The 20,045-nt window shown below is 50.1% G+C and overlaps 2 protein-coding genes across 3 annotated transcripts; one reads left to right on the top strand and one right to left on the bottom strand.

The window, feature by feature from the left end:
- Positions 1 to 2,787: 2,787 nt before the first annotated feature.
- TSPO2 (translocator protein 2) lies at positions 2,788 to 5,255 on the bottom strand. Its single transcript, XM_045844095.1, has 4 exons — positions 5,228 to 5,255; positions 3,801 to 3,993; positions 3,281 to 3,422; positions 2,788 to 3,042 (listed from the first exon to the last, which is right to left on the bottom strand). The coding sequence occupies exons 2-4, from the start codon at positions 3,971 to 3,973 to the stop codon at positions 2,842 to 2,844; spliced, it is 516 nt and encodes a 171-aa protein (XP_045700051.1). The 5' UTR covers positions 3,974 to 3,993; positions 5,228 to 5,255; the 3' UTR covers positions 2,788 to 2,841.
- Positions 5,256 to 7,014: 1,759 nt separating this feature from the next.
- Positions 7,015 to 18,743, top strand: UNC5CL (unc-5 family C-terminal like). Of its 2 annotated transcripts, none has more exons than XM_045843435.1 (9): positions 7,015 to 7,274; positions 11,063 to 11,477; positions 11,961 to 12,261; positions 12,999 to 13,261; positions 13,946 to 14,047; positions 14,312 to 14,379; positions 15,182 to 15,282; positions 15,424 to 15,537; positions 16,913 to 18,743. In XM_045843435.1, exons 1-9 carry the CDS (start codon positions 7,272 to 7,274, stop codon positions 17,142 to 17,144), a joined length of 1,599 nt encoding a protein of 532 aa, XP_045699391.1. In that variant the 5' UTR covers positions 7,015 to 7,271; the 3' UTR covers positions 17,145 to 18,743. The 2 variants fall into 2 exon arrangements, with proteins under 2 accessions (XP_045699391.1, XP_045699392.1); XM_045843436.1 differs by having other exon boundaries at positions 7,015 to 7,279.
- Positions 18,744 to 20,045: the final 1,302 nt, after the last annotated feature.

Here is a 20,045-nt window from a genome sequence, read left to right as displayed (position 1 = left end):
TTTGTGACATGAGCTCACCCTGTAGAGGTCAAAGTCACATGATAGGCATGGTGCATCTTCTTGGAGGGTCAGTTTAACTTTTAGACTTAGTTGGTAACATGAATAAAATCGGTAGCACATATTTATGATGCCTATGTGAGATGATGATGATAATGATAATGACAAATACCTCTAGCATGTTCACTTGTCTAAGGTCACACAGCAATAGTGGAGCCAGGATGAGAACCCATGCAGTGTGGCTCCCAAACCGCCCTCAATCAATATTTATAGATTACATGTATAAATGGAGTTATAAATTCAACTAACACTAACAGGTGAACATGTAAGAAAAAGAACCAGTGATGCTGTATGTTTGGCACTGGCCAGGCCGGTCCGCAGATCTGAGGGCAGCTTACTCACTCTACAGGCTCTTAGAAGTTTGGAAGTACTGCGGGGTCTTGAAGCAGGGTGGGTCTCCAAGTGTCACATGAATCAGAACCATGTTTGCTTTATAAATGAGTGGCCTCCTGGGTTCCCCTCCTAGAAGAGCTAACATTTGTTAAGCACTTTCTCTGTGCCAGACATCTTTTTACTCATTATCTCATTTATTTTTCCCAATAATTTTATGAGGTCCCCATTTTACAGATGAGGAGAATAAAGCATGGGCAGTGAAGTAAGTTGCACCAGGTTCTAGTTAATAAATGACAGTATTAACTCCAAGCCCGGATTTTTCTGTCTCCAGGGCCAGAACTGCAAACCACTGCATCCCAAGGGCCTCATTACTCCAGATGATCTGATTCCCTGAGTCTGCAGTCCAGGTCTCAGCAAGGGTCCCAGGAGGTCACTGGGCCACGCTTTGAGAAGCTACCTCCTGTGGTAGCTGTTCTCAATCAGGCTGTATTTTAGGACCATCTGAGAAATTTCAAAAACTATTAATGCCCTTTCCTTCCCCAAAGAGAGGCTTTGTTAATTGGCCCAGAGTGGGGTGCAGGTCAGCATTTTCTTTTAATGGAACAAGGTCTTCATTTAATCAATTAATCAACCAACCAACCAACCAACCAATCACTAAATGAATCAGCAAAGACGTGTGAAAACCTGCTCTGTGCCCTGTGCCACACTGGGGCTGAAGATACAAAGGTTGGAGGGACCCTGCACATGTGTGTGCCCTAGGAGTGCAGGTGACCAGCCTGCCGGCTGGGCAGAGCATGCCCTAAGTGTGGAGGCAGGGTGGGTGCAGATTATTTCCAGCTGTTCTTCCTTGGCAAGGTCCAGAAAGAGCCAGGCTCTCCAGATGATGACATCCTTCTGACTTCTCTTTCTGTGGGGTCCTTGACCCCCATCTGAAAAGACATGGTTGGGTACAACCCCAGAACTCAGGTTACAGAAACAGGTTGTCAAAGCAAAAAGGGCTCCAAGAGACCCTCTATGCCTGGAGCTCTCAAATTTCAGTGAGCGGCTGACTAAAATGCTGGGAGCTTGTTAAATCTAAAGATGCCTGGAGCCCACCCCCAAAGTTCTCACTCCTAGGTTTTGGGTGGGGTCTGAGGAATCTGCATTTCTAATAAGCTCCCCAAAGGCTCTGATTCATGCTCAGCAGTGGTTCTCAGGGGGCCCACCCTTGGAGAACCTGGTCAATATTTTTATTTTTATTTTATATATACATCTTAATCCTCACCTGAGGATATATTTATTGATGAGAGAGAGAGAGAGAGAGAGAGAGACAGAGACAGAGACAGAGAGAGAGAGACAGAGAGAGAGAAAGAGAGAGAGACATCATTAGTTGCCTCTTGTATGTACCCTAAGCAGGGACCAAACCTGCAACCTTTTGGGGAACAGGATGATGCTTCAGCCAGTTGAGCCACCTGGCCAGGGCCTGGTCAGTATTTTTAAAAGCTCCCAGGGCAAGGTGTGTGGGCCTTCCAGCTGGCCTTGCTTAGGCTTTGGGTAGGCAGCCACAGGGGCAGTCACCGCTAGCTACCATTAGGGCTTTGAAACAAGAGGAGATGAAAACAAGAGGCAGGAAAGACTGAAATGAAAATGCCAATGAGCAGGTTTACAAAGAAAGAAGCAAGAGAGAAGCCTGGACTTCTCTCTTGAAGCAAGAAGTTCCTACTGAATTCACTTGTCAGCACTGAACCTTAAATCTCCCTTATTCACAACATTTTTCCCCACTATAATAGTTATTAATTGATGTAAAGAATTAATAGTATAAGTATATGAAAACAAAGAAATCTATAATATTACTTATAATAATTACTTAAAGCCTTAGTATGGCATATATAATGTATAATATCTCTTATAACCATATTATATGGTAAATATGGTGATTAATATAATTAATGTAATATTAATTGGGGCGAGGTTTGAAAGGGTATGTGAGCAGAGTGGAGATGGTGTATGACTCTCCTCATACATGTGTCCACACATTCCTCCTCATGTGCACACTTACACACATGAACATTCACACACACTCGCACCCATGCACACTTACACACATGCACTTATGCCCCCACTCTGTGGCCCTGGACGTCATATACTTAAACTCAGACATATCCTTCATATCACATCCTCAAAATTATTCTCAGGGTTTTATTAATTGATATTACTAAATTAATATTTATTAATACAGAATTTATTAACTCGAATTAAGTGTAAAATAATTTTCCTTCCTCTTTCCCATTTCTCTATATTCTAATGAAGAGTGGCACCAGGGGACCCAGGACAGTGGCCACATTGGGGTGAGTCACCTTCATGACTTATTAATCCCCAGCCCTCCCTCCTCCCCCCAGAGCCTCACAGCCTGCCTGCAGTCTCTTCCATCCTTCCCTGGCCTTCCTCCTCCTTTTACTGTATCCTGGTGCCTCAGCCACTCTTCTCCCCTGTGGGCTGCAGCTGGTCCTCTGGACAAAGGCTGTCCCTCCACAGGCGGTAGGCGATGGAGGCGGTGACAGTGAGCCAGGCCAGGTAGGGCAACAGAAGAAGGGCGGCCAGTTTGTTGATGGGGTGCCAGATCAGCGCCATGCTCACGACCAGCCCGTAGAGCAGCAGCAGGTGCAGCAGGGCCTGGGCCAAGGGCAGGGCAGTCAGGCAGGCTGGCCTGAGAACCAGACCCCTGACCTTTCTGCAGCACCCTGGACCCCATGAGCCAAGTTCCTGGGACTCTGTGCACTCCACTGGAGTTCAGAAGTCTGCCCACCCAACACCTGACTGCCCCTGATTGAGCTGCTGTGTTATTTGCTTCTGAGGCCTGGTGGTCTCACCGGCTCCAACATTACCTCCACTGCTGAGCACTGTACCTTACCAGACCAGGGGTGTGGACTGCGAAAAAGAGAATCAGGGCGGTCCAGCTGATAGCGAGCTGCACAATGTAGAGACCGAGAGGAAGGGCCAGGGGCCGCCCAAAGCCCCCTCCCATGTTCTTCCACACCAGGTAGGAGGCATAGCTGTGAAGAGATGGTGGTGGAAATGTTCAGAGGGAGGATGTTCCATGGCAAACGGAGGAAGCCCTCTGGCATAAGGAATCCTGGTTACAAAGAGAGAACCCTTTGGGCTGAAATGAGGGCAAATGTGAAATGAGCCCTCAGCATTTGAGCGCTGAGAGGAGATGGTGGGAGCAGTTGGGCATGGTGAAGTGGGGGAGGGGTGGGAAAACTTGGAGAGGACTGGCCGGAAGCCTGAACAGACACAGAAGGAACCCACCATACAAGGCAAGATGGGGTGCCACCACTTTGGAGGTTAGTATGCAGCAGTAGTTCAGGTATGGGGGACTTGTTCCCACTCCACTGAGTACCAAGGCCATGGCATGGGAAACGGGTGCTCACCCCATGACAGAGTAGATGGTTGTCCACACAAGCAACAAAACTTTGTAGGGTGGGCACCAGGGCAGCTTCCTCAGGCTGTCACACCAACCAGACAACCTATGTGGGGCAAGCAGCCCGACCAGGATGGGCCCCAGCTGGGGCAGGGCCACAAAGATGACCCCTTGAGGCCACATTCTCTTCAAGGAGGCAAAATCTGGGTGGAGGGCAGAGAACATGCTCATGGTGCGCCTTCCCCTTCATCCTTTCCTTGTGTCTCCTGGTCTGTCTCCTGCTCTCTGACACTATGCCCTGGTCTGAGCACCCCGTCCCCCCATATAGATGGTCTGGGCATATAGGCCATCTCCCTACTTGGGCCACTCCTGTCCCACTCCTTGTCCCTTTTCTGGTTTCTATGGACTTATTTTTCCCACACCTCTCATTTGGCACTCAGAGGATACTGTCTAGTATTGATAACTGCTTCTGAGGTAAAGGCTCTTCTCCCCCAGTGAATATACGAATCCTGTAGCTCACATCCACATAGGACCATCTTTTTTTACTTCCCACAGCAGGTGGCACTTGGCAGGCACTCGACAGGGACAGTGTCTTAGGCTGAACTCAACAAGGTGACATCACTGACCTAGAAGGACCATGTTCAAAAGGTAGGAGCCTGAGATCCCTGAGGGTCTTTTCTTGTCAACAGTGGGCCAGCCCATCTGTCCAGGGCTTATCTTACTACACCAGACTGGCAAACCCCAGGGGCCCAGACCGCCTGAGCTCCTGCCTGAATTCAAACTCAGCCGAGTGACACTGTGGGTTCTTTTCTCTGAAGCCTTAGGTCTCATCTACCCCCCTCAGGGGCTGTGGCAAGTTCTTTCTATGCCTATCCACTTCCAGAGGTTAGGTGCCACAAACACACAGGCCCAGATTGCTCATGGCCTGATTTTTCAAGGAAACAAATGCCTGATCTTTGATTAAGAAGCTGCATGCTCATTTGCATGTTGCTGTGCATGCCATTCCCATGTGGGTCAATGCACAGCCCCTCCTCCAGCCAAGGCCCCCAACCTGTATCATTCTTCTCATTTGCACATGACAGGTCAGCCTCCTCCTCATGATTGACAGGATTGGAATTAAAAAAAGGTAGTTATTCTCAGGGTTCTGAAGTGACTGATTGCCTACTGCATGCTTGCCTGTCAAGGGCCCCTGACCATGTCTTGGAAGTTCCGGGGATAGTGCTGATCCACCCGCCTGCCTGTGCATCCTTCTATTGATTTTTTCTGCTCTTCACTGTTTATTGGTTCATCTTCTGTCTTTCTGTCTCTCTGTCTCTGCTTTTTCTATTATTCTATCCAGTGCTGGAATTCCGCCTCACCTTCCCACCCCCATCCTCTTTTCTCCTGTTCTCCACCATTCCCAGTGCCTCCTTATTCCCAGGCCTGTGCTCCCCTTACCTCAGACAGCACACCTCCCAGACTGGGTACCTGAGGACATATGGTATGTGAAAGGCAGAGGAGGGTGGGGGAGGAGAAAAGGGTGGAGTGGAGCTCCCAGCTGGCCTGCCCTTCTCCAATGACAAAGGTGGTATTTGCTTGAGAGCCCAGGTTGCTGCCTGCATGGCCCTGAGGGGCTGTCTCAGACCAGAGTCCCTGGTCTGCTGGTTGTGACCCCTGGAGAAGCCCCTTTATGGATGGTTGAGACTTCAGCATCATGAGACCTAGATGTCCTGAGACAGCTCAGCCCCAGGTTGCAGGGCCACTCAGAGCTTTGGTCTCTGCATCCTGTGAGTTAGCTTTGTGTCTATAGGGGTGGTGAGGGACCCTCAGATTTCTGTAGACCTTTCCTGTAATTGGGATTGTACCCAAGCACCAGCTTTAAAAACGAGTTTATAATACATGGACATGGCCCCTGGTTATAGCTTGCTAGTCAGCATGGCCTTTTCTGGCTTGGAACTCAAGCTTGGCATCTTTTACAAACCCCTAGAACTTTATGACTCAGAGGAAAACAGCCTTCTGTGTGACTCAGACAGAACTTTCCCCAGGAAAGACTAACCTCTCCCCTCTTGGTCCCCATCAAAGTCCCGAGTACTCTCCCTTGCTTGTATTTTGGCATGAGATCCCCTTCCAGGTTGGCTGCTTTCCACCATTCCTTTGCCCACCTCTCCATTTTGTGGACCCTGGGAGATGTTTATCCCACCCCCCGGCCTCTACTCCGGGGAAGGCAGCAAGAGGGAGGGGTTGCAGTCAGGCACAAGAGGCTAGAGAATCATTAACTGAGATGAAAGCAGTGGCGGTTCCTCAGTTCCTTATGTTTTAGGGGAGATATAACTGGGGGGATGGGAGAGTTCACCACGGTTTCTCAACTGCAGGAGGCCAGACCATGGAGATAACCACTTACTGTGCACCATTTTGCAGTGAGTGCTTTATATTTATTAGCTGAATAATGACAATGATTATCCCTCATAAGGTAGATATTATCTGCATTTGACAGACAAGGGAAATGAGGCTCAGGCAGGTTGAGTTACCCATTAAGAGTACCTAGCTGACAGGTGGGTCACCTGGGTTCAGTGTTGGCAGTCTGAATCCAAAGTGCATCTTTTCTCTTAGCTAGTCCACACATTCATTCAACAAGTCTTTGTGGAACACCTACTCTGGACCAGGCTATATCAGGAGCTGAGGATACAGCAGCAAACAGCTAAAAAATAATCCTTTTTCATTGGAATCTTTCATTCCAGTGTCAGTATCTTTCCTAGAGAGAGTTTCTAAAGAAGGACTAGGGCTGGCAAATGGCCTGAAGTTCAGCTCTTCCTCAGTGTCCCTGCCAGCTCGGAGTATGGGCAGAGGAAAGAACACTGGGTGGGGAGCAGATATGCCCTCTCAGTGCCTCTCGTCATCTCTGTGCAGGAATGGGGTAGAAGTAGGCACAAAGTTCCCTGGCGTTTGCCCCACTGGCAGCACCCAGGAACTTCTTAGAGATGCAGAAGCTAAGGCCCCACTCCCTACCTATGGGGCCAGAACCCACATTTGAACAAGATGCCTAGGTGGTTCCTTGCACATTATAGTTTGAGAGGCTTTGGTTAAGTTTCCCTCCTTTTACATTCTGCCATTTCAATAGCCTTTGGTGGGGGAAAGTCTCTCACCAGCAGAGGGCACTGTAGGGAGGGCATTCTCCTGTACCTGGGGCTGCACCTGTACCCAGGTTGTCTCCTCTCTGTCCCCGCCCTTCCAAATATACACTGGCAAGTTCACTGACTTCTGGGATCCTCGGCTACTCCCCCACCTTGGTTGGACTTTGCTAACATACAGGGACTGGCTTCCCCACACCAGTGTGGATCAGCTGGGAGGAGGACTCTGCCGGGAAGCCCTGGGCCACTCCTGTCTGATTCTCCGCTCACCAGCACTGGTCTGCTGGCCTGGTGACGGGGCTGGCTGACCTCTCTTTTTCTTAGAGAAGAAACTACTGTTCCCAAATAAGCAGGCAGCCTCTGGGAGCACCTGCATGGTAAGGTAAGCACGCCCCCTAGGGCAGCTGAGGTTGGGGTGGGCATTGTGTTGGGACCACCTGGGGCTTACAGGAGGAGTCAGGCCAGCTCAGCCAAGGCTGCCAGAGAGTGGAGACCCTGTGCTGGAGGAGAGGCAGAGGGGCTTGGGAGACGGCCACTGCCCAGTGGGTGCGAGGACCAGGGGTCTAAATCTATGCACTGTGGACATGTATGCCATGCTGATGAATGCTGCCCTCGACTGAGGTTTGGACTCCTCCATCTTGGTACTTTTCATGTCCTTCAGTCAGTGGGGATCTATTAGGGTTGAGTAGGCAGTGATGTGGGAGATGAGTTGAGAATTTCCTCAAAGAAGATGAGCAGAGCTTTGCAGCAGGAGCCTAAATCTTTGTGCTAGAGGAGGTGACTCCCTAGGGACAGGAAATGGCAGCATTTCAAAGGACCCTCATCTTGGGAACTGGGGTCAGACACACTGCACACGTGGGTAATAAGGGGTCAGGCATGGGGTTGGGAAATTCCCGTCTACATTGAGCTGGTGGACATGCTGTCAATTCAGGACCCTGCTGGGGCACGGGGGAGGATGGAGCAAGGGCCGAGGCAGCCTGGAGAGAACAATGGTCAGTGTGGGAGAATGGGGGCTGAGCTGGGGGAGGAGTTGCCCTGCTCCAGGACAGGTAGTGAATGGGGTCCGTTTGAAAAGCCCCGTGAGGCTTTGGGGAGCAGTATATACCAACTGCTCCAGGGTGGGAGGCTGGGCAAAGGGACTCTGCTGTGCCACATAGTGGGGTGGAAGGGATTTGGACTCTGGTCTTTGGAGCCCAAGGAAGGTGGTTGCTGTAAAGCCAGAGCGGAGCTGTACCTTTCTTTCACTTGGGCTGGCACATCCCTGCCGCCGGTACCTCGGTGGGCAGGGGTGGGGGTTGTCTCTCACTGTGGAACCAAGGATGTGCCTTTAGTTTCTTCTATTTATTTTTACTTTATGTTTGTTTCTTTCTCTTCCTACTTCATTTCTACTAAAAGTGGAAAAGTTGAGACCTGGGGAAAAACAAGGGGCGGGAAGAGGAAGGGAGTGTTTCTAGAAGTCCTTGTCATCCCTGTTCATTCTCTCGTCTTCAGTTGTGGTTTAATAATCTCCCATCCGTCCCCACCGTGGGGAGAGAAGTTGGCTTCCTTATCTGTGAAGTGGGAGTATAAGTAACACCTAGCCTATAAGGCTGAAGTGAGGATCGAATGACAGAGGCCACATAGAATGCTTCAACACTGCGGTGCAGAGTAAAGCCCCGTAAATGTTAGCTCTTATTATTACAGTTATAATTCCAATTATCTTTAAGGTGGAAGAACTCAAAGGCATGAATGGGATGGAAAAGGAAGTTTCTCATCTCTTTCAGCCCCACTCCCACCAGATGTGGGGCATTGCCAACTCACCCACTTCACTTGTGTGCCTGGAAAAGGCCCGCAGCACCATCTGCACAGCTGGGTCCTACGACAAAGGGAACAATGCCTAGCCTTTCCTTCCTGTCTTCATTTTCAGGGAGGACACAGGGAGACAGATCCTGCCCCAGTCCTCAATCCTCAGGATGCAGAGGAGCTTCTGCCCTGTCTGGGAGGAGCTAGGAAGGGGGCTTAGGCTCGATGGGTCCCAAGGAAGGGAGGAAGGAAAGAAGGAAGGAAGCAGATGGGCAGTGAAGGAGCGGGAGGCTGGGGCAAGGCCTCAGCTCCCTGTGGGTGGTTTGAGTGAAGGGAGTGGGGAGCAACAGATGCCAGGCCCTTGTGAATCTGCCATGGAGTGAATGAGTCCCATTCCCCTAGAAGCTTCTTTGGAGCTGAAAAGATGCCATAATCTGCAAGACTAAACTTGCAGTGCCTGGTATGTAGCTGGTCCTCAGAAAATGTTCATTTGAGGGGAAAAACACGTGACCAAGTTTAATACAGAGTTACTGAGTACGATGGGATGGCAGCGGAGAGAGATTTTGGAGGCATGAGGCTGTCTAGGGCTGCTGAGCCAGGGGTGGGGGTGGGTTGGGGCTTTACTGAGCAGGAGGGGTCCAGGTGAGGAGAAAAGGCAGGTGGTGGGGAACACAGGTGAGGGGTGAAAGAGAGCAGTCCTCCAACAAAAGCCAGAGGCAAAAATTAATGAGATGTGAGGAGCTCAGTCTTGCTGGCGTGGAGAGTATTGCAAGTCAAGGGAGGGAGAGGCAGGAGCTTCTGGAGGGCTTCAGGAAGAGCTGACATGTGTACAGGGGGCTGCTGGAAGGCCCAGGTCCAGGTTTAGGCCCCCCGCTGCTGGTGGGTGGCTGGGAAGCCAGGTAGTCAGGTAGCCAGGTGAGCAGGTGGTCAGTTTGTGCTTTAGCCCTGCCTCATTCCAGCCTCACTGGAGGCCCCCACCTTTGTTTTTCTCTTTTTGCTTTCACTTTTTAACTTTTGTTACTCCTATATTTTCATGTATCCCTGTGGGCTCCCTTCCGGGCTTTCTGCAGAAGGAGGGGCATGAATGAGCAAGCATGTTTGGATAGGGCTTTATCACTTACACATGCTTTTCACATGATCTCACACTATCCTCGGAATCACCCTGAAAGGTAAATTTTTTTTCACTTGTAACAGCTTTTAAAAAGAATTGCAAAGTTAATATAAAATACATGCCTAGTGTTAAAAATTCAAAGGATACAGATAAAAGAGAGTTTTAAAAGACTGGTTTACACCTCCCACCCTCTCAATTTTCTCGTCTCTTTCAGTAAGGACCACGCTGGGAATAGGTTGGGGTCTGTCCTCTCAGATCTGCATGTCTGAGACAGGAATCACTAGCACGTGTGGCTACTGAGCACTTGAAATCGAGCAAGTCCCAACTGTGATGTGCTGTAAGTGTGAAATGCACACAGCATTCAAAAACTTACTGTGAAAAAAGGATGTAAAATCTTTCATGAATAATTCGATATTGATTACTTGTCACAGTAATACTATTTTGAATATATTGAGTAAAATATATTATTAAAATTAATTTCTCCTGTTTTAACCTTTTAAAGTTGGCTGCTAGGAAGTTTAAACTTACATATGTGGCTCACATTGTATTTGCATCACACAGCACTACTCCAGACCTTTCTCTGTAATGTATTATCTGGGGTTGGCAAAAGTTGGTTTACAGCTGTGAGTATGCAAAACAATTTATTCTTGTATTATTTATTTATTAATTATTGTATGATTTATTTGTATTATGTAAACTTACTTTTGCCACCCCCATATATACACTTATCAATATGTATCTATACATATATATAGTTTTGTTATATTTACATTAATATAGTTTTTTTGTTATATTTACATATATATAGTTTTGTTATATTTACATTAATGAGATCAGAGGATTCTAGCTCCTTGTGAATTGCTTTTCCACTTAAAGATTTTTTTCTATATTGGCACATGTAGATCAAGGTAGATAGTTTGACAGATGAAGAAACCGAGGTACATTAAAGAATATGACAAGCACACTCAGCCAGTGACCAAGGTGGCATTTGAATTCACATCCTCTAAACCCAAGCTCTTTCTGCCTCAGGGGAGTTTAATTTGATGTTTAGGTCATGAAGAGCTATGGTAGGTTCTTGAGTAAGAGAGAAATAGGTGAAGTTCTGTTAAAGGAATTCATCTGACTGGGTGTTCGGGGTGCACTAGAATAGAGGCAAATTTGCTCTCTCATTGCAGTCATTTGGAAGCCAAGTCCTGGCCTCTATGACATTGAGAAGTCTTAGCCTGGCACTGACCTCCTTCCCTGTCCTGCCCTTGGCCTTGGCTGTTACAGGGGAGCTGGCTGCATCCAGTGACCAGGCAGATGTGCTTGCAGCAGAGTTCCTTCCAACCTGCCCAGTTCCTACTGCTGGTGGGGGTTCTGGTGGCGAGTGTCTTCCTTCTGGTCCAGTGCCTTCGACGGCATTGTCCTTGCTGGATGCTGCAGGCCTTCTGGAAGCTGGATAGGCAAGAGGAGCCAGTTTCTGAACCCCCACCCCTACCAGAAAATGAGTCCTCAAGGCCGTGCCCACCAGCCTCCCTGTCGGAGATGGCTGCCTTCTACCAGGAACTGCACATGCCCACCAAGGGCCACACCATCATCCGTCAGCTGATGCACAAGCTGTTGGTGTTTTCGGCTCGAGAGGTGGATCACCGCGGCGGCTGCCTGATACTCCAGGACACGGGCATCTCTCTGCTTATCCCGCCAGGTAACAGTGCCCCGGCCTGCTTCTATCATGTAGCTGTTCAGACTGAGTGTTGTACATTGGAGGGTGCATCATTCACAGACATCTTCCTAATTTTGAAAATTGTTTATATTTTTAGTATGACTTTATTGAGTCCAAAGATGAATATGTTATATATTTTTGTGACAACTTCTTGGCAGGTGGAAGTAAAGTGCCTTGTTCTAATGAACAGTATGTTATGACAGTCCTCCAATAAAGGGAAATAAAGTGGAGGAAGAGCATTTGTTTGCAAATTCACACAAGCTCTGGATGGGCTAGTGGCAGTCCCGTAAGAAGGGCAGGTGACTTGTCAGCTCACAGCTCTTGATCTCCACCTGTACTGCCTTCCCGTGTGGGCACCGTGTACCCTGGGCTCCCGCCCCTCCTCCCCTCCACCTCTGGCCTGGCCTCCCCTGGGGCATGGGTGTGCCTGCTTGTCAGGCCCCTCTCAGGTCTCCTTCTCCCCAGGTGCTGTGGCTGTGGGCCGCCAGGAGCGGGTGTCACTGATTCTGGTGTGGGACCTGTCGGATGCCCCATCACTGTCCCGAGCCCAGGCCCTGGTGAGCCCCGTGGTGGCATGTGGACCCCACGGGGCCTCCTTCCTGAAGCCCTGCACCCTCACCTTCAAGCACTGCGCGCAGCAGCCCGGCCACACCCGCACCTACAGCAGCGACACGAACCTGCTTGAAGCTAAGGCCTGGAAGCCCCTGGGACAGTCAGGGGTCCACACCTCCCTGGACGAGTGTCGCATCAACCTCTCCCATTTCAGGTAGGCACGAGCCTATTGGCCTGTCCTTCTGCCCTCCCCTTTTTTTCTGTTTGCTCCATCCTTATTTCTCTGTATGGATTTGCCCCTTTATCTGTCCCAGATGGCCTGCAAATCCCTTGTCCTGCAGTGTCCCTTCTTGATCCCTCTGTCCTAGAGTCTCTGACAGCTTGTGTCTCTCCAGTCCTGTCCAGGACTGCACACCCCCCACGGTCTCTGCCCGTCTAGAAGGGCCTGACTTACCCCCAGCCCTCTTTCTGGAGGGGCCCTGTCCTATCCCCACCTTTGTCTCCCTAAGGTTGTCTGTCTATGCCCTTGTTCAGGATTATCCCCCAACTGTCTAGGGCGGTTTTCCTCCTCCAGTGCTCTAAGAAGCCATCCCATCTCTTGTCTGTCTTTAGCTCTGTCTTTCTAGGATCTTAGGCCCTTCTCCCCCTCACTTCCTTGCCACTCATGAACCAGAGCAGGACCGGCCATCTGTGGGACCCTTCCGAAGCATGGTGGCCCTGAGCCCTCCTTCCCACTGTCCTGTGCTGGAGGATATTTACTGGCTCTTCTCCCACACTCTGTGATGGTCACTGAATGTGACTCACTTTTTGTCTCCTTACCAACTTCCCACCTCTACTTCCTCCCTATACATACCCTGGCCTGCTCTCCCAGGCTCCTTGAAGGGCCACACAGAGGCCTCTGGCACAGCAGGAGCTGGGTGGCTCTGTCACTCTCTCCCATCTACTCTGCAGCCTCTACACCTGTGTGCTGGAGGCACCGGCAGGACGAGAAGCTCGAAAGTGGCTACAGCTGGCGGTGTTCTGCTCACCACTGGCACCAGGGCAGACCCACCTGCAGCTGCGTGTCTACTTCCTCAACAACACCCCCTGTGCCCTGCAGTGGGCCCTGACCAATGAGCAGCCCCATGGCGGCCGCCTACGTGGGCCGTGCCAGCTCTTCGACTTCACTGGGGCCCGAGGGGACCAGTATCTAAAGCTCAAGTACATCTCTGAGGGTGAGGGCGGGGTCTGGGCCTCCCACTGGGGTGGAAATCTAGGAGCCTCAGGTTCCTTTCAGAGACCACTGGGCAGACTCTAAGGGGAGCCCTCTGGCTTCTGCTGCTGCCTCCAGGGGCCCCAGGCTCTGCCCACTTCCTCCACCTCTCTGTGGCTCACTCGGCCCTGCCTCCTCCATGGGAGGCCAAGGTGATGCAGAGTGGGTGGAGGGGAAGAGAGGCATGGCACCATCAGGAAAGAGGAGGGTGCTTTTATTGTTTTACCTGGGTGGAGCTCATGTGGAGGAGGAGTCCCAGTCTTCCCTGCATGGGCCCTTTCCTGTGTGGCATGGGCTATGGGAACTGCCCCTGGGACCTAGGGCATCTGTATGGGCACACATGCATGGAGTTTCTGGGGCTGGTGGATGAAGGGGGATTTGGAGGGGAGGGTGCAAGGGCGGGGGGTCTGCATGCTGTGTGTGTGTATGAAGTGTGTGGGGGTAGAAGAAAGACCACTCACAGGGTCTCCTGCCCAGGCTCTGTGGACTCCCATTCACTGGAGACCGCCCCCCCCCACCCTTGACTTTGCTTCCTCTTCATCCCTCAGCCCAGCACCCTGCATAGTACCTGCCACAGAGCAGGCTTCCTTAAACTCTGTGGAAGGCCCTGCCCTCTGAGACCTTCTGCTCTCTGTCACCTCCCTAGGTTGGGAGAATGTGGATGATAGCAGTTGCCAGCTGGTTCCCCATCTCCACATCTGGCATGGAAAGTGCCCTTTCCGCTCCTTCTGCTTCCGGAGAAAAGCAGGTAGTCTAGGCACCTAAGCCCACTTCCTGGCCTCTCCTTTCCTCTCCCTACCTGGGCACCTTGGAGCTCTGCAGCTCCACATTCGGCCATGCACACAGACCTGTTCGAGGAGAGGAGCCACAACAGGTCTTCTCAGAGAGAAGATGGAGTGTCCTGCCCAGCTTCTTCAGCTTTCTAAAGTCTCACTGTAGAGCCCTTTCAGGTCTCCTGCTCTTATGCCAGGACTTTTCCTTTGTCACCTGCCACATCCTCTCCTTTTTGTAGCCAATGAAAACGAGGACTGCTCAGCACTAACCAATGAGATCATCGTCACTATGCACACCTTCCAAGATGTGAGTTGGAGCTGAGGGCAATGGAAGATTAGGGCCTGGGGGGAGTGCTGCACAAGGTGAGAGAGGAGTCTGGTGCCCAGTAAGTGTGGCCCTAATCACATAGTCGAGCAGGTGAAGATGGTACCTGGCCTCCAAGTTACTCCCCATCCTTGACTCTTGTCTGTTCATGGATGAATCCAGTAGGAGGGTAAAAGAACCAAACCTCTTCTCAACCCAGGGGAATCTGGGCATAAAAGAGATGTGGTTTCTTTCTAAGCCGATTTTCTTCACCTGAGAGATGATGTCTATCCTCAGTGTGGAGAGTGGCCAGGAAGGGATCTTCAGTAGGTGGGACTGGAGTTGAGACATCCCACTCCCTCCAGGGAAGATATGAAGAAATCAGGGTTGAGAATCTTTGGGGAACCATGGTGGCATCTCAGTGGAGAGCAGACAGATACCCCCCAGGGGTGCCACCTGGGGAGGAGGAATCAAGGAAAGGAGGAGTGGCGGGAAGGGGACATGTATGCCTGAGTTCAGTGCCCCAGGATCCCACCCAGGACTTCTCCTGGAGTCTTAGGATGCACTCTATTTGGTCTTTATGTCCCAGGTCCCCAAAACCTCAGCACACAAACTTACAGCTGAAGGTTCTGGGGTCAGAGAAGCTGAGGTTGGGGGTCCTGTGTGGGTGGGGCTGCATCTACTGATAAAGTAGCTCTGAGTGACAGGCTGAGGGATGACGTGAGAAATAGAGGTAGGTCCCCCAGCTTCTTGCTTAGATGTCTTCTGATCCCTGAGTGTGTCCCTGGCACTTCTGTTGGCGCAGGGCTTGGAGACCAAGTACATGGAAATCCTCAGATTCCAGGCATCAGAGGAGGAAACCTGGGCAGCACCACCCCCTGTCTCCCAGCCACCTCCATGCAATAGGTGAGGTAGGGGTTGCTTGGGCTGCTTTCTGCAGGGTGTTTGGGATTCCCTCCCCAGTGCCTAAGGCATTTGGGAATGTGTAGAACCAGACTGGGAGTCTTTGATCCTCCCCTCTGAGAACACCCTTTCCTGGGGCCTCAGGTTGCCTCCCGAGCTCTTTGAGCAGCTGCAGATGTTGCTGGAGCCAAACAGTATCACAGGCAATGACTGGAGGAAACTGGCTACTCATCTGGGGCTCTGTGGCATGAAGATTCGGTAAGAAGGGCGAGTTCTGTGGATGAGACAGAAGCGGGGTTCTTAGGATGCCATCTGATAAGGGAGAAACTTAAAAGGCAGAGAATGGCTACTCCTACCCTATTGCCCATAAGAGGGCAGCTCTTTCCCTTTACCACTATATTTTCAGCCTAGAGTGATGCCTAGCTCCTAATAGGTGCTCAGTGAAAACTTAAACATGAATCAATTAACATATAAGCTACATGTAAGTGTTTAACATGCTGTACCCTGAGGTGCAGACTGGCAGACTATAAGATAATGTGTATAAGACATGTAGTCGAGTGCCTGGCACATGTTAACAAATGTTGGCAGTAATGGGGGCAATGCAGCCATGGTCTCTGTCAAGAGAAATCAGTAGAACAATTTCGAGCTAAGCCCCAGAACCCAGACTGTGAGTGCAGTGCTCAGGGAAGAATTCACCCAGGAGATGGAACTAGATCTGGGTCCAGCTGAAAACAGGGTGGATTCTAAAATCACTCGTTTATTAAACATGTATCAAGTACTTACAATGTCCTGGAGAACTACGCTAAACTTTAGGACACAAGATGAATGGTCCTAGCCCCCAGGAGCTCACACTCTAATAAGGGATACAAATTGCTTAACAGAATAAAGGCAAGTGTTCCTTGTGCCTTATTGCATGTACCCTATATTGCAGAGCAAGTTGAAAACAGATAGAGGCACAAAATAGGCAAAGGAAGTTGTGAGAGCAGAATGGTCTCCTTCGCCTGGGAGATGGGAAGGGAGCTTGGCCATTCTATTTGCCAGGAGCAGTAAGAGTTTGTGGGCGGACTGTGTGCAAAGTGGTAAATGGTTAGCCTGAAGAAGGAAGGTTCAGGACGGGAGCAGGAAGGAAAGGTCAAAAAAAAATACAAAAACAGGGCGAGGCCAAGTGGTGGATGAGGGGGAAAATCAGGGGTGTGAGCTTGGTGAGTAGGCAAAAGAGACTCTGGAAGGTTTTTGAGCAGGGGAGGGTGTTGGTAAAAGCCATGGTTTAGAACAACTGTTTCCCCAGTGGTGGGCAGAATGCTGTGGCCTGGGAGAGAGGAAGGGGAGCAGAGTGTGTTGGGGGGTCGCAGTTGGAGGTAGAAAGGACAACTACAGGAGATCAGAGCTGGCAGCCACTTCTGGTCCTCTCATCCAAGCTCTGGGGTAAGAAGAGGAAACTGAGGCTTAGAGAGGAGTGACCTCTGAGCCACGGCAATCTCAGATTTCAAAGTCCTGGGCCCTCCCTCCCTGCCACCACCTTGAGTCTCCTGGAAGGCAACAAGAGCAGGATGAAGACCAGAGCTGGGGGCAGGGTGTGGGTCTCATCGCAGTGCCCCTGGCTCCTTTCCTTTCCTCCCACACCTGTGGCCAGGTTCCTGTCCTGTCAACGAAGCCCCGCGGCGGCCATCCTAGAGCTTTTTGAGGAGCAGAATGGCAGCCTACAGGAGCTGCATTACCTCATGACCGTCATGGAGCGGCTGGACTGCGCTTCTGTCATCCAGAACTACCTGAGCCAGGCGAGTGTCAACAGCCCAGCCCCGGTACGCGGGGGCGCCCAGGAGAACCAGGGCCTGGAGCTGGAGCTGCAGCTGGAGAAGCTCTGAGTGCCCCACCACCTGGGGTGGGGCGCAGTCTGCAGCCCTCTACGAACTGGGGTGTGCCCGGACACCTAGAAAGAACATAGCCGCTGCTCCTGGCTGTGCCCACCAACCTCATCAGAATCCCTAGACCGTGCCTAGGGCCACTGTGAGGCTGGACTGCCATGGCCAGCCTCTCAGGATCAGGACCACCCTTGTGACCTGCTTTGTCCTGCGTGCAGATCACCTACTGGACGGCAGGGGGCGCAGGAGGCCGAGAGATGGCCCCGCTTGGCCAGCTTCAGGGAAGCTGTTTAGTAGACCAATGGACTACTAGGTTGAGGTATTGGCACGCCTTGGGGACTGGTCAGCCCACAGTGCTCACCGAGCACTTAGTGATACCCAGAATTGGACTGGGTATCACGCAGAATCTTGGAATATATGAGAGATTTTGGAGACTTGACCAGCCTACAGTTCTCTTGTGGGAGTCAAGATGGGCTTATAGGAGCTGAGGGCAGACTTTAAAACCATGTATGCAGGGTGGGGGAAAAGCAGGTTTACAGTTGTGAGTATCAGAAGAGTTTATTCTTGTGTTATTATTTATTAATTATTGTATTATTTTCCATAGGAACAACTGTAAACCTACTTTCGCCCCACCTGTGTATCCTGTGGTTAGGGGATGTGGGAGTGGAATGGACTGTACCGCTTCAGGAGTTGAGAAGAGAGGGGGCTGAGTATGGGCTGGAGCAGTGAGGATGCTGGACATGTGAGAGTGATTCAGAGACCTTTAGGTGGGGGTCGGGGGAGATGGTGACTATACTGAGTGTAGGAGCCAAGAGTGAGTGTGAGGGTTGAGGCATTAGGAGTTTGGCCTCGTGGGTGTGAGGTGAGGGTCCACAGGGGTTCAAGGCTTGATCTATTATACGTGGCTGTCCACCTGTCTCCTTTGCCTTCCTTTGTCTTTTTATCCTTGCCTTGTCTTTCTCTCTCTGCCATTATGTCTGTTATAAAACATCAAAGCTGAAAGGAAACTTCAAGATTATCATTCTTGCCCAATCTTTTATGTCTTTATTTCAAACTGTGAGTTTTAAGTCTCTGTGACTTCATTTTGCTGTCACAATCTCCTGCAGTCCTTCATCCCTGAATATGTCTCTCTGTTACTCTATGTCTTAGCATCCTTTTTTCTCTACTTTGTTACTGCACCTGCCTTTGTGTGTTTCATTCTCTGAAACCCTCTGTCATTCCCCTCAAGCAAGTGTCTCTAAACCAATGTTGTATATCAAGGGCTATTGAAAAACACTGGGCTACACTGAATCAAGATCAAGTTTAGGGTCAGGAAATAAAGAGATTAAAGAACAACCCCCTGCCCCCAGTCAAACAAATATTTTATTCAGCACCTACTATGTGTTAGACACTATGTAGAAAAGTTGAGCTGGGTCCTGAATAGGGAACAAAGGGTTTCACTCAACTCTAGCAATTCTTTTGTTTGCAAACAGGTGTTAACTTTTTCAAGGGCAGGTGAACAATCTCTTTGGCAACATTAACAATTTGCTTCTGTATTTAATTTAAAAACATTAAGCCTTTTTCTATGATGAACAATGTTGTATAATAAAATATGGAAATTCCCTTTCTTTGTTACTAGCTGTACTTTGCTTAGATTGATACATTTGGTTGTGGGTATAAATGATTTTATTTGGTAAAATTGTACTGAGAAGGGCAGGTTGGGGGGAGCATTTTGTAGATTATTCTTCCAGTTTGCAAATTGTCAGGGTCCAGCATGGTAAATCAGGGAGGGTCACTTTTCTTTCTGTTGGAAGCAAGTGAGGCCCTTCCACCATCTCCCTCTTCCCTTAGCTCCATCCATCCTCCCCCACCCTTGTCATTAGCCTTCCATCCCACCAGGGGCTGCCAGCCACTCCAGGTTGGTACCTCGGCCTCCTCCCCCTGCACTTGGCTCAGGTTTGGTCTGCTCAGAGCATTTTCCCCCTGGAATCCCAACACAGTTTCCCCACTTTCTCCCACCATCTCTTCCTTGCTTTCTACACCAGCCAAAGGCATCTTTATTTTGTGTTCTTCCCTGACTGTGAAGAAATCATTTAAGAGTTTCAAGTCTTCTGGAAATGTGAATAAAGGCCAGGAGGTTTTTTTTTGATGGGACTAATGCCTCTGGCTCCTCCCTGCCCTAATTCCTCAGAAGGGACTGGAAGTGGAAGTGCCAGGAAAGGGAGGCTTGGAAATCTTGGGGTAGGTGGCAGGCTGCCTCATCCCTGTCTGCTGGGTTTGCCTTTCCCAAATCAAACCTGATGTGCATGTACCTGCTGTCACCTACAGCTGAGACATGTTCTAGGGACATTAGGAGACTTAGCGCTCAGCCCTGGTCATAGCATTAATTAGAACAGCTCTCATTTCTCTGGCTTCAGTCTCTTTACCCTTAGAATGAATCAACTGTGTTCCAGGCTCTCCAAGGGTCTTTTGAATTCATAGGGTTGTGCAGAGATGGCACAGTGGTGACCCAGGGGACATACACTTAGGGATTTTTCTTTGCATATGGCCTTTAAATAGAGCAATTGGTCACTGCCTGTGGCCTTACCTCCAGCCCTTTCTTGATAGGTTAGTGTCACCAGCATATGTTGGCAACATAGTCTTTCCTATAAGTCAGCGGGGCAACTGCTGGGCTAGCTGTCTGCTGAGCAGCCTGGCACCAAAGAATAGATAAGAGTCACACACAGTAACTATGCTTTTCACTCAGCTTTTATTGAATGCAGGTTCACTCAAAGTAGAACATTAACACACATTAATATCCTACTCATATTCTAACAATATAAGAGAATTAGAACACACACAGCAATCAATGGGGGATAATGAATCCAAGTCCCAGAGTCTCAGTCTGCAGGTGTGGGAGACAGCACGGTGGGCAAGGGGGTGATC

This window comes from Phyllostomus hastatus, unplaced genomic scaffold, assembly GCF_019186645.2.
Source record: "Phyllostomus hastatus isolate PE091 unplaced genomic scaffold, TTU_PhHast_1.1 phas_contig_40, whole genome shotgun sequence".
Taxonomy (NCBI): domain Eukaryota; kingdom Metazoa; phylum Chordata; class Mammalia; order Chiroptera; family Phyllostomidae; genus Phyllostomus; species Phyllostomus hastatus.
Note: the sequence above shows the minus strand (reverse complement) of the source record. Positions and strands in the feature narration are given on the sequence as shown.